At 44.4% G+C, this 13,414-nt stretch overlaps 1 protein-coding gene across 2 annotated transcripts; it reads left to right on the top strand.

Moving 5' to 3' along the window:
- The first annotated feature begins 556 nt into the window (after positions 1 to 556).
- Positions 557 to 11,398, top strand: DPPA2 (developmental pluripotency associated 2). Of its 2 annotated transcripts, none has more exons than XM_084802600.1 (7): positions 557 to 712; positions 2,196 to 2,325; positions 5,036 to 5,187; positions 5,278 to 5,331; positions 6,745 to 7,006; positions 9,342 to 9,495; positions 10,186 to 11,398. In XM_084802600.1, the coding sequence occupies exons 1-7, from the start codon at positions 680 to 682 to the stop codon at positions 10,301 to 10,303; spliced, it is 903 nt and encodes a 300-aa protein (XP_084658726.1). In that variant the 5' UTR covers positions 557 to 679; the 3' UTR covers positions 10,304 to 11,398. The 2 variants fall into 2 exon arrangements, with proteins under 2 accessions (XP_084658726.1, XP_084658725.1); XM_084802599.1 differs by having other exon boundaries at positions 9,300 to 9,495.
- Positions 11,399 to 13,414: the final 2,016 nt, after the last annotated feature.

Below are 13,414 nucleotides of genomic sequence, written 5' to 3'. Positions count from 1 at the left end.
GGAGACAGGGTTTCTCTTGTAGTCCTGGAGATCCACCCGCCTCTGACTTCTGAGTGCTGGTTTAATTGTTTTTTTTTTAAGTTAATTTTATTTCATAATAATAATATTGTTGTTATTATTATTATTTTAGTTGTTTGGAGACAGCATTTCTCTGTGTAACCTTGGCTGTCTTGGACTTGTTTTATAGACCAGGCTAGCTTCCAGTTAACACAGCTCTCCCTTCCTCTGCCTCCCTGAGTGCTGAGATTAAAGGAGTTCACTCTGTTCCTGGCTCAACCCCTCTAGCATCCTGGGGGAGGGTCTTTCTCTGTTGTCCAGTCAGACCTCGAGGTCATGGCCCTCCTGCTTGTGTTTCTGCATCCGGAGCACTGAGATTACAGGCATGCGCCACCAGGACTAGCTCAAGTTTAGAAAAGGGAGGGGAGTGGGCATTTAATATACTTAAAAACTCAGCTATATACCATCAGCTATCTACTGAGACCAATAGAACTGATAAAAATCACTGTCAAAAGGGAAGAGGGCGGGGAAAGGAGGAGGGAGGGGAAAGAGCCAGTTTAGGCAACAGGAAGTTGAAGGAGGCATTTACCTATAAAAGAGATCAGATCAGCCAGGTTTACAGCAGAGAGCTCCAGGCACCTATGCCTTTCCAACCTTTGTCTCTGCCCAAGCCTGCCTGAAGATGTCACAGGCCAGCCAGGACATTTGTAACAAGGTAACTTTTCTTTCTAAGAGAACTGATTCTTTTGTTGCAGTTGTTTTTCCCTGTCTTTTTTAGCTCTCACTCCTGTTTCGGACTTGGGAGGAACTTGGGGGTTGAAAGTCTGCTTGTTACTACTTTTTGTTCACATGCCTGATACTGTGTTTCCTGGGGGTTGAAATGAAACTGTTCCCGAGATGAAACCTGTACATTGTCTCAGACAAGGAGTTCGGTAGCTTAAAAAAAAAAATCTGCAGGAAAAGTGAGCTAAAAATTAGGTGGAAAATGTTTGATAGATATCTTTGATAACTTATACACTTAAAAAATAGAAAATAAAATTGCTGTGTTTCTTTCTAATGAGCAGTAACCAGTTCCTAATACTCCTAATGCCTGGTGCGTTTCCCTGTCTAGGCTTGAGTGATTCTGGGCCAGACGGGGGTCACTGTACCAAGCTAGAGGCTAACACTGGCTAGGCCAAGTCACTACTGCTAAAAGGCGCCATCTCTTTGGTTTGGTTTGGTTCTGGTTTTGTTTTTTTGTTGTTTGGTCCGGCTGTCCTGGAACTGGTTTTGTAGACCAAGCTGGCCAAGCTTCTCCTGCCTCTGCTTCCCAAATGCTGGCATTAAAGGCGTTCACCATCACCTCCTGGCATGTTTTTTTATTTTTAAAGGTATCAAAATCTGGCCGGGCATGGTGGCCTGCTCCTTTAAGGTAGAGGCAGCCAGATCTCTGAATTCAGTCCAGCCTGGTGTACAAAGTGAGTCCAGAACAGCCAGGGCTACACAGAGAAACCCTGTCTCAGAAAAAAAAGAAAGAAAGAAAGAAAAAAAAGCGAATCTGTCTGGAGAACTTTGAAAAGGTGCTCTACAAATACAAAACAAACAAACAAAACCAATAAAAGTTTGAAGGTACTTGCAATAGGAGAAGGGGAAGGGAATGGGCCAAGTCTTCTGGCACTTCCTGAGGGAGGTGGCATTCCTCCCTTATTCTTTTATCCCCAACCCCCCTCCAGACTTGGTTTGTCACTTACAAAACAGGACAATTGAGATTACTTACTCTGGTACAGAAAGTCCTTCCACTCCGGGCCTCTGGGTGGTGGTGGTGGTGGTGGTGGTGGTGCACGCCTTTAATTCCAGCGCTTGGGAGGCAGAAGCAGGCGGATCTCTGTGGGTTCCAGGCCAGCCTGGGAGTCCTTTGACAAAGGCCTGGTAGTTCCAGGCAGCCTGCTTTCCAGATGTTTTCTTTTGTTTGTTTGTTTGGTTTGGTTTGGTTTTGATTTTTTTGTTTTTTCCCTCATTTTTATTTTCAAGACAAGGGTTTCTTTGTGTAATAATTCTGGCTGTCCTGGACTCACTTTGTAGACCCGGCTGGCCTTGAACTCACAGCGATCCACCTGCCCCTGCCTCCAGAGTGCTAGCATTAAACACACAGTTGGCAAATGCAGTCATCAGGCTTGCCTTGGAAAGTAAGCAGAAGCTCTCACTGCCTCTCCTTGCAGAACTACTTTGAGGATGAACTCAATGAAGAAAGTGTGATTTTAACACTGGTCCCAGTTACTGAGGAGCCCAACACAGAGCAGCCTATGGAACCTTTGAAAGTTGCTTCAAGCATAGGCCTCACGCCACCAGGTAAGCTTCTGGAAAGCCAAAAAAAAAAAAAAAAAAAAAAAAAAAAAAGTAGACTGGGGAGTGGGGTGTCTCTGTAGCCTTGGCTATCCTGGACTCACTTTGTAGACCAGGCTGGCCTGGACCTTGGCTATCTGCCTGCCTCTGCCTCTCTCAGTGCTGGGATTAAAGGTGTGCCTGGCTGTAGACTCTTAGTTTTGTTTGATACAAGATTTCATTTGTTGCCTTGGCTGGCCTGGAGCTCTCTGTGTAGACCAGGGTGGCCTCAAACTCACAGATTTACCCCAGCACACCTCACTTGTACCTCCCTGGTTCTGGGATTAAGGGTGAACACCACCACTCCAGGCAGGATTCCTAAACCACACAATCCCTTAACCTCATGGTAATTACCTGTGAGAAGAGAATCTTCAAATGTCACCCATTTTCCGGTTGCTAATCCCCATGCACTGCCATGTTTAGGATAGGAAATAATCAAGGCACACAGCATCCTTGTCCTGTGTAGTATGATCTCTTCCCAAAAATGAAGTTAAGGATCGAGACAGCATGTTTGTCTAGCGCACAGGAGAATATAAATGTGAACACCACCACTACCTTAAAAAGGAAGGCTGAAAAAGAAAGTATACTTTCTTCTTATGAAAACTAAATACATTTAAAATGCGCTTACATTTTGCTTACTGAGAGGGGATGGAAACAAAGGCCTATGGTCTGAACACTCCTTAGGTTAGGGCAGGAAAATCAAATTCCAGTTCATCCTCAACAGGGCATTTTGAATAAGGGCAGTGTAGGCTCTGTGTCTTTTGTTTGTTTGTTTGTTTGTTTGTTTGTTTTTTGAGACAGGGTTTCTCTGTGTAGCCTTGGCTGTCCTGGACTTGCTTTGTAGACCAGGCTGGCCTCGAACTCACAGCGATCCACCTGCCTCTGCCTCCCGAGTGCTGGGATTAAAGGCATGTGCCACCACGCCTGGCTGGCTCTGTGTCTTAAAACTAAACAAGTAAACAAAAGACCCAGACTACCTGGGAGCTCTTACAATTTTCAGTACCTCATAGAAAGGTATTACACAGTCTCTGAGGCTGGGGATGCTACAGATTAGAAAAGGAGACTTAGGTGGGGTGCTGATTTGGGGTAGATTTTAGTGAAGGTTCTTTTGATTCTGTAGAAACATTTTGGGTGTTCTGTGGTCCATAATCTAGACTTCTTTGACTTGTTCTTAAATCATGTTCCCATGTAACTATATATATATATTTTTGAGACAGGGTTTTCTCTGTGTAACAGCCCTGGCTGTCCTAGACTTTGTAGGCCAGGCTGTCCTTGAACTCACAAAGATCCTCCTATCTCTGTCATCAGAGCCTTGGGATTACAGGCTTGTGCCACCACTCCTGGCAACTTTTTTTTCCAAGACAAGGTTTCTCTATACTGCCCTGGCTGTCCTGGCGCTTACTGTGCAGACCAGGTTGGACTCAAACTCAGATCCACCTGCCTCCATCTCCCGAGTGCTGGGATTAAAGGGTGTGTGTCGCCACCACTGGGTTAGTCTGGGACTTTTTATATAGCTGAGGATGGCCTAGAACTCTTGACCTTCATGTTTCTAAGCAATAAGTGCTGCCATGTATTTTGACACTATGTACAGTTTTTATGGTGCTGGGGGAGAAGCCCAGGCCCCTCCTGCAGTAAGTATCCTTACATGAAGTTTAACCGATGTGGGATGCAAACCTTTAGTCTTTTTAATCTCAGAGTTTAATCCTGGTCTACAGAGGGAGTTCTAGGACAGCCAGAGCTACATGTGGTAGCATACACCTTTATTTCCAGCTTTTGGGAGGCAGAGGCAGGCAAATCTTGAGTTTGAGGCCATCTTGCTCTGCAAAGCAAGATCCAGGACAACCAGGACTACACAAAGTAATCTGTCTGAGAATGCACACTGACTGGCACATACACAAACATGATTAAAATAAGACAAATCTTTTTTTTTTTTGGTTTTATGAGACAGGGTTTCTCTGTGTAGCCTTGGCTATCCTAAACTCACTTTGTAGACCAGGCTGGCCTCGAACCCTCCGCCTGCCTCTGCCTCCCGAGTGCTGGGGTTAAAGGTGTGCACCACCACACCCTGTTAAGACAAATCTTAAAGAAAAAAATGTAAGATTTAGAATGTAAGTGTGGCTGGGCATGGTGAGTAGAGAATTTGGCTGAGCCAGGTGTGGTGGTGAACACCTTTAATCCCAGCACTTAGGAGGCAGAAGCAGGTGAATCTGTGAGTTCAAAGCCAGCCTAGTCTACAGAGTGAGTCCAGGACAGCCAAGAGTACACCGAGAAACCCTATTTCAGGGGGAAAAAAACCAAAACCAAAACAACAAACAAAAAAAGTAGGTGTGGGTTGGTGTCCTGGATTTTTTATTTTAGAAGATACTTGATCTTGGTCAAGTGAATTCCTTTTTTTTTTTTTTTTTTCATTTTCTCATTTGTTACTGTACAAAAAACAAAAAGAAGCTATTTTTTGAGACAGGGTTTCTCTGTGTAGTCTTGGCTGTCCTAGACTTGCTTGGTAGTCCAGGCTGGCCTCAAACTCACAGCAATCCTCCTGCCTCTGCCTCCCGAGTGCTGGGATTAAAGGCGTGCGCCACCATGCCCGGCTGAAGCTATTTTTCTATACAAACTGGTTTGTGAGAAAAATCCTAAAGCAGATGTTATAGTTATTGCTTTGTCTCTGTTCTTTTCTCAGTTCCCCCTCTGCCAACTTCTCAGCAACCTGAACCTCCTAGAAAATTCAGACCAGGGTACCCTCCGCCTGCCACTCTGCCACCTATTAATAATGTGTCCCGAAACACTCTTCGGGAATGGTGTCGCTATCATAACTTGAGTACGGATGGCAAGGTTTGTGGCCCCCACTGGGATTCTATGCTGCATGGACTATGTATGGAGCATTTGGTCAAGTTTTAACTTTATTATTTTTTTCTCCCTTAGAAAGTTGAGGTTTACTTGAGAATCCAGAGACATTCCTATTCTAAACAAAAATGTGTAAGTAATGGATGTGGTGGGGTGGAAGTGGGCCCCCCCCCCACCCCCGTGGGCTGTCTTACTAATATTTGTGTATTGTAACCTCCTAAGGCAATGTTACTGACATTTATTTGGGGGACCAAATGTGTGGGTTGGACTCAAATCCTCTCTTTCTCTTTCTTACTCTCTCTCTCTCTCTCTCTCTCTCTCTCTCTCTCTCTCTTAAATATAAGTTCCTATTGTGTAGTTTTTGGACAGCTTGAAATTTAGAATTCAGGTATCCATCTGCCTTTGCCTCTTGAGTGATGATATTAAAGATGTGTGCCACTACATATAGTAGTCTGTATTGAGAAGGTCTCTAAGTGTCTTAGGCTGGCCAACAACTCCTTGTGTGTAGCGAAGGAGATATGAATGCTGAATCCTCCTCCTACCTCCCAAGTGCCAAGGTTACAGGAAAGAGTCATCCTCCCTAGCAAGAAGCTGCTGAGGCAACCTTTTAGCATGTGATCCTTCTGCCTCAACCCCCCCTGAACTACTAACAGTTGGGATTACAGGCCTGCACCACTAAGTTTCACATGATATATTGATGTGACTGTAGTACTGTAAGACTGTTTAGAAGCACCCAAACCCCTGTCCACTGTGGTTTTGATTGTTTTGAAACTGGATACTACAGCTGGGCATGACACACACCTGGGATCTCAGAACAGAGGAGGTTAGGCTGGGAGTCTACAATTAGAGTTCTTCCTCAGCCCCACAGTAAGTCCTAGGCCAATATGAGGTGACACCTCAAGAACAATAAAAGCTAGATGAATGGTATACTGTAATTTCAGCACTTGCCAGGAAGGTAGGCAACAAGTTCAAGGTCAGCCTGGGCTACAGAGTGAGACTGAAGACAAAATCAAGAAACCACACACGCACAAAAGCAACAAAACCTTAAGCCACCTTCAACAAATCCTGGAAAACAAAGGGAGTGGCTGGGCCCCTATCTCACTATGCAACCCAGCCTGGCCTTGAACTGTGATCTTATCTAGAACCTTAGTTTTTTTCAATGCGAGCAGATCCATGTACCATTGTGCACATGGAGACCAGAAGAAGGCATTTGGTGTCCTATCAGAACCTACTCCTTTGAGGCACTCGAGTTTTCTCAGGTGTTCTGAAAGCCAGATAGCAACATCCTGCCTCCAGCCCCCTGGGAGTTTATAGCAGGCAATTCTGGAGATGCCCAGCTCATTGCACATTGTTCCTGCACTCCTAACTCCAGTCTGTCACGATCTTCCCTGCTTCTCTCTAGCCCAATCTGTGCTTTTAACTACCACATTTTCTGCCCTGTTGCGAACGGCAGTTGAGAAGACTGTTTCAAAATGTCCATACTCTGCCAGGGAATATGCACAACAGCCCCAAGCACTTTTGAATACTGGTGAATTTCATTTACAGCACATTCCTGACACATCTCTTGAGGCCAGAATGAAGCCAGCTCCCAAGAGACCCAAGATCTCTGCTACTAGAGATCCCAGGCCTCCCACAAGCTACAAGAGCCAAAAGCAAAGCGAGAGTGGTGTAGTGGAAGTTCTAACTTCAGCTCGGGAGTCCGTGTTTGCAGCCTGGGGAAAAATTGCCATGAAAGCATTTCAGCCTAAGGCTGTGAATTGCCGTCCACTTCCACAATCAGCAGGGGCCTTTCTGTCCGAAGACAATGGTAAGCCCAACAGAAAGGTGTGGGTACTCCTCTTTACAAGCATAGTTAACATCAGAAAGACCATAAAGCAGCAAGCGTTAGGTCTGAAGACTTTAGGGTGGTACATATGGAGGTGCATAGGGAGGTAGAGGCTAGTAGGTCAATAGGTCAAGTCATCCTTCACTTTATGGTGAGGTCAAGGACAAGCTGGGTAATCAAAAACTACATCTCAAGCAGTACTGGAGCAGTGGTTCTCAACCTTCCTAATGATACAACACTTTAATACAGTTCCTTGTGTAGTGACCCTCGTCCATAAAGTTGTTTTCATTGCTACTGTTGTGAGTAGCAGTGTAAAATAGCTTTTGAGATAGAGGTTTGCCAAAGGGGTTAAGAACCACTGACTTAGATTATAAATTTGACTCACACAAAGCTTCTTTATTATTATTATTATTTACTTTTACTTTATGTGCATTGGTGTTTTACTTGCATGTATGCCTGTGTGAGAGTGTCAGATCTTGGAGTTAAAGGCAGTTATGAGTTGCCATGTGGGTGATAAGATTTGAACCTGGATGCTCTGGAAGATCAGTGTTCTCAACCACTGAGCCATCTCTCCAGCCCCAGGACTTTCCCCCCTTCTACTGATAAACAGCAATGACTGTTAGATAGTAAGACTGTTTACAAGAAAGGGGGGTGATATTCTAGATACCAGAATATTCTAGATATTCTGGTATGTATGTATAGCTGGCAAAGAAGTGTTTTCATTTTCCTCTAATAGTCTCACATCTTTTTTTTTTTTTTAAGATTTATTTATTTATTATGTATAGAATGTTCTGTCTGCATGTAGATGGTTGTAAGCCACCATGTGGTTGCTGGGAATTGAACTCAGTTCCTTTGGAAGAGCAGCCAGTGCTCTTAACCACTGAGCCATCTCTCCAGCCCCAACAGTCTCACATCTTATATGAAAATCTTTGATCCATTTCGAATTGAGTTTTGTACAGAGTCAGGAGATCTTCAGTATGTGGCTATCTGATTTTTCGGGAACCATTCATCTAAGAGGCTCTTTTTTCCAGTGTGTATTTGTGGCGTCTGCATCAAAATTCATGTGGCCAAGCCGGGAAGCAGTGACACATGCCTTTAATCCCAGCACTCACCAGGCTGAGGCAGGTGATTCTCCATGAGTCTGAGGCCAGTCTGGTCTACAGAGTGAGTTCCAGGATAGCCAAGGCCACACAGAGAAACCCTGTCTTGAAAAACCAACCAACCAACCAACCAAAAAAAAGCAAGCAAGCAAGCAAATAAACAAAAAACAACAAAAATATTTGTGTGGCCATAGCTACACGGGTTCATTATGTCTGTCTGTTCCATTAATCTATATGCCAGGACCACATCACCTTAGTCAATATGGCTCTGTGGTGTAACTTAATCAGATGCCCATCAGTTCTTTTTGTTGTTGAAGATTGCATTGGCCCTGCAGATTCTTTTGTGCTCCCATGTGATTTTTGAAAGTTTGAGAACTGTATTGAACCTCCAGGTTGCTTTTGAGAAGAAAGCCACTTTTTAATTTTTATTTAATTTATTTAATTATTTAGGTTTTCCGACACAGGGTCTCTCTGTGTAGCCTTGGCTGTCCTTGACTTGCTTTGTAGACCAGGCTGGCCTTGAACTCATAGTGACCCACCTACCTCTGCCTCCCAAGTGCTGGCACAGTCATGGCTTTTTAAGTCAGATGAGAACAAGGCACTTTACTACATACAGACAAGTGGGCTGTCAGAATACTGGTACAAGTTCATTGGATAAAATGGTATTTAATACCACAAATACTAGCTACTTCCCTGATTATAGGAAAAGCCTAGTATGCATAGTAAATGTATTAATATATTTAAACCATTTAGCAAACTATTGAGCACAAAAGCAAGCATTCTTCAAAGCAGCTAAGATTCCTGTCATTAGAAACTGTTATGTGAGTGGACAGGGAGGCACACGCCTGTAATCCCAGCACTAAGGGAGGCAGAGGCAGGCAGAGTTTGAGGCTAGCCTCCGTCTACAAAGCAAGTCCAGAATAGCCAAGGCTGTTGCATAGAGAAACCCTGTCTGTGGAAAAAGAAAAAAGAAGAAACTGTCATCTGAGCAGTTTTCCATGTATTTATTTTTTCTAATGCCCATTACCTAAGAATTCCATCAGTTTACGAGCCATCAGAAGATGCATCTGATTTTTAGCAAAATTTAGGATAGCAAATTCGAGAGTAGCTTCCTGAGAGGTGGTGTAGAGTTTTCTTGACCTTGCTGTTTCTCTTTGCTTGTTTCTGCTACCCAGGATGCAGATGGTGTGTTGTTCATGGCAAACATCTCCCCGCAGACAGGAAAGGCTGGGTTCACCTACAATTCCACGCTGGTCAGACCTGGGTTCCAGACACTCCCCAAAGGATGATTTCTCTCTTCCTGTTACCAGCCTGTATTTTCCCAGCACCAGGCGTGGAAGACAATCTGCTGTGTCCTGAATGTGTCCAAAGGTAACCCCTTATTATCTCTCTAGGCATTGGAAATGGAAAAAGCAAGATGTCTAGATGAATTTCCTGAATAACCGAATAGAAACCAGAGGGAAAAGACCCTCTATCCTTAATTTGCCATATAGATCAGGTAGAAATAGGAAGCCGTGGTGGCGCATGTCTTTAATCCCATTTAATCCCAGCACTTGGGAGGCAGAGGCATGCAGATCGCCTGTGAGTTTGAGGCCAGTCTGGTCTACAAAGGGAGGCCAGGACAGGCAGGGATACACAGAGAAACCCTGTCTCAAAAAAAAAAAAAAAAAAAAGTAAGCAACTTAGAATTCCATAAGTGTGGCTTATTCTCAGTCTTTTTTTCGGGAGGGGGCCGGGTGTCGACAGGGTTTCTCAGTGTAATGGTTTTGGCTGTCCTGGAACTCTTTGTAGATCAAGCTAGCCTCATAGCCATCTGCCTGCCTCTGCCTTGAGTACTAGGATTTAAGGCGTGGGCCACCACACCCGGCCTAAATGAGTTCCTTTTGGTTTGGTTTTGAGATAAGGTCCCAGACTGACTCCAAACGCAATACAGATTCACTTGCCTGCTTCTGCCTCCCTCCCAGATGCCACCACACCCAGCTTTTATCTTTGTGAAGGGAAAACTGGGTTTAACCCCCGCAAGCAACTTCTTTTACAGTTCTTTTAACATTTGTCTTACAGCAATAAGAAGATGATGAGAAATCTTACAAGTGAAGGAAAGCGGAACAGGGCAAAGAAGAACACTAACCTACCTCTACATATACCCCCTCAGACAAGCCAAGGTTTTGTTCTGACCTGAAAGCATTGGAAGAACCAAAGAGAAGTAGTCTGTGTTCCCTATAATGGCAAGAAATACTGGACATCTTGGTCTTCAGAAGTCCCTCCTCCTGCTACTAACAGTACAGTGGAGAGTGCATACAAATCAACATCCATCTAATAACACCTTGCTGACTTCTAAAGTCTTTGGCATCTCATCATGGCTTTATGTTAGACTTGGTTAAAGGCTTAGCTATTTAGGAAATGATTGTTTTAATGGGTTGGGGTTTTTGTTGTTGTTGTTTTTTTTTGTTTGTTTGTTTGTTTTTGGTTTTTCGAGACAGGGTTTCTCTGTGTAGCCTTGGCTGTCCTGGACTCGCTTTGTAGACCAGACTGGCCTCGAACTCACAGCGATCCACCTGCCTCTGCCTCCTGAGTGCTGGGATTAAAGGTGTGCGCCACCACGCCCGGCTAATGGGTTGGTTTTGCTGCACTTTTTTCACAGGGTTTTTTTCCACCCCTGAGGAGGGAGGTTATAGTTAGCGGAAACAATTTCAAATTAGGAAAGCAGAAAGTACTTTTTTTTGTTTGTTTGTTTTTCGAGACAAGGGTTCTCTGTGTAGTCTTGGCTGTCCAAGACTCACTTTGTAGACCAGTGATCCATCTGCCTCTGCCTCCCAAGTACTGGGATTAAAGGTGTGTGCCACCACGCCCAGCCCTTTATTTTTATTTTTTTTAGAGGGAACCCAATCTCATTGAAGATGGTTGTGAACCACCATGTGGTTGCTAGGAATTGAACTAAGGACCTCTGGCAGAGTAGCCACTGCTCTTAACCTCTGAGCCATCTCTCTAGCCCCTCTTTTATTCTTTGTTTCTGAGTAAGGCTTTATTGTGTAACTCTAGCTGGCCTAGGATTTCTAGGTAAACCAGGCTAGCTATAACTTGTGGTGGTTCTCCAAAGTGTGGGGATTACATGCCTAACCAGTACTGACATAATACTGACTGTAGTATAGAGTTCCTTGCTTGTGCTAGACACTCTGTAGGTGTTGACAAGTGTCTAGAATACCATACCTTTGAAATCATATAATGCTGCCTTTCAGATTGGCTTTTATATAGCAATATACATGTAAAATATCTATGTCTTTGAGTGATTTCTTTTATTTATTTATTTAAGGGTGTTTTTTGTTTTTGTTTTTTCCAGACAGAGTTTCTCTGTAGACTTGCTGGCCTTGAACTCAAAGCGATCTGTTTGCCTCTGCCTCCCAAGTGCTGAGATTAAAGGTGTGTGCCACCACACCCCGGCTTGTTTTTATATGTTTAAGACAAGTATCTCATTCAGCACAGGCTAGCCTTGAATATTTTAATTTTAAAAAATTGTGGCCCGTGCCTTTAATCTCAGTACTTGGAAGGCAGAGGCAGGCCGATCTCTGAGTTCAAGGCCAGCCTGGTCTACAAAGTGAGTCCAGGATAGCCAAGGTTACACAGAGAGACCCTGTCTCAAAAACAAATATATTACTTAACACTTCCTACTCTGATCTTGCTCATTATCTCTACCTTCTTTTGTTTGTTTGTTTTGTTTTTGTTTTTTTGAGACGGGGTTTCTCTGTGTAGCCTTGGCTGTCCTAGACTCACTTTGTAGACCAGGCTGGCCTTGAACTCAACAACAATCCGCCTGCCTCTGCCTCCCAAGTGCTGGGATTAAAGGCATGCGCCACCACTGCCCGGCTATCTCTACTTTCTCTTATCACAGTCTTAGTCCCGCCAATTCTATCTCCAGGGCCCCTGACTATTGACATGAGTACTGAGCTATTTACCAGAGCACAGGCAACACATTAAACAATTGGAGACTCCCCATGCCCAGGCAGTCATCAACCGACAGTAGCTCCCCAGGAAGAGCATGGGTCCCGTGAACCCCTCCCATCTCCTTGCCTGAATGTTGATGACTTAGCCTTGATCCTTGTGCCTTCCTTTCCTAAGTGCTGGCATTCACAGATGTGTGCCACCAGATAAGAGTTCATGCAGTGCTGGGCATTCAACCTGGAGATTCTAGCCAGTACCATACACAAAGTTACATCCCCAGTTGTAGTTTTATGGGAGGGATAGAGACTCTGTAGAGCCTAGGTTGGTCTCCCAAGTTCACAAGCACACCTTGGTGTCTCTTCAGTCTTGCGCATAGGTTTGAGACAGTTTTGGTTTTTGTGCCTCGACCTTGTGGCCTAGGTTGATGCCAAGCTCTTGATCTTACCTCAGCTTCTCATAATTCCAGATTTAAAGGTGTGCCACGGTACCCACATTGTGGGCACATGGCAGTGACATTTCCTAGCATCTTGAGCTTTCCAATAGCTTAACACGCTCTTGTAGCCAAGGTTGACTTTGAACTTCTGACCTTTCTACCTACTTAGTGCTGGTGTGGTGTGCATCAACACGCCCGCTTTCTGGGTGCTATTCAAGTACTTCATATTCAGGATAATCCTCAGCCTGGCATTTGTTTCCTTCTGGCTTTTGACAAGGTCTCATTCTAACCCAGGAGCCCAGGTCTCGGAGCCCAGGCTGGCCTTGGAATTAATTCTCCCTTAGCCTCCTCTGTGCTGGGATTATAGGTGAGCCACCACACCCAGCTTAGTGGTTCTTTATCCTTAGTTACTGTCTCTACTGCTGTCTCCCATCTTAGATGTGTATGTCACAGTGCATATGAATGTGTTTAATGCTAAGTCACTTAAAGTAAGCTATAGAGATCAGATTCCTTATGTTAATGAAAAAAATTTTTTTGAGACAAGGTTTCTCTGTAGCCCTGGCTAGCCTCTCTCTCCCAGGGTGCTGAGATTATAGGCCTGTGCCACTACACCCATCTCAATGCCATATAATTTTAGTATGCAGGGAGCTGAGACAGGAGGATGGCGAATTCAGAGTCCATGTCAGGCCATGGATTAACCCATCACTGGCACTCTCAGTAATGCAAAAGATTGCTGAAAGTGGGCCGGGCATGATGGTGCACACTTTTAATCCTAGCACTGGGGAGGCAGAGGCAGGCAGATTGCTGTGAATTCGAGGCTAGCCTGGTCTACAAAGTGAGTCCAGGACAGCCAAGGCTATACAGAGAAACCCTGTCTCAAAAAACAAATACAAAGCAAAACAAAACAAAAGAAAGATTGCT

The sequence above is a fragment of the Acomys minous genome (assembly GCF_964271855.1).
Source record: "Acomys minous genome assembly, chromosome: 11".
In the NCBI taxonomy this organism is placed as follows: Eukaryota; Metazoa; Chordata; class Mammalia; order Rodentia; family Muridae; genus Acomys; species Acomys minous.
This window is presented reverse-complemented; position numbering and strand designations above follow the sequence as displayed.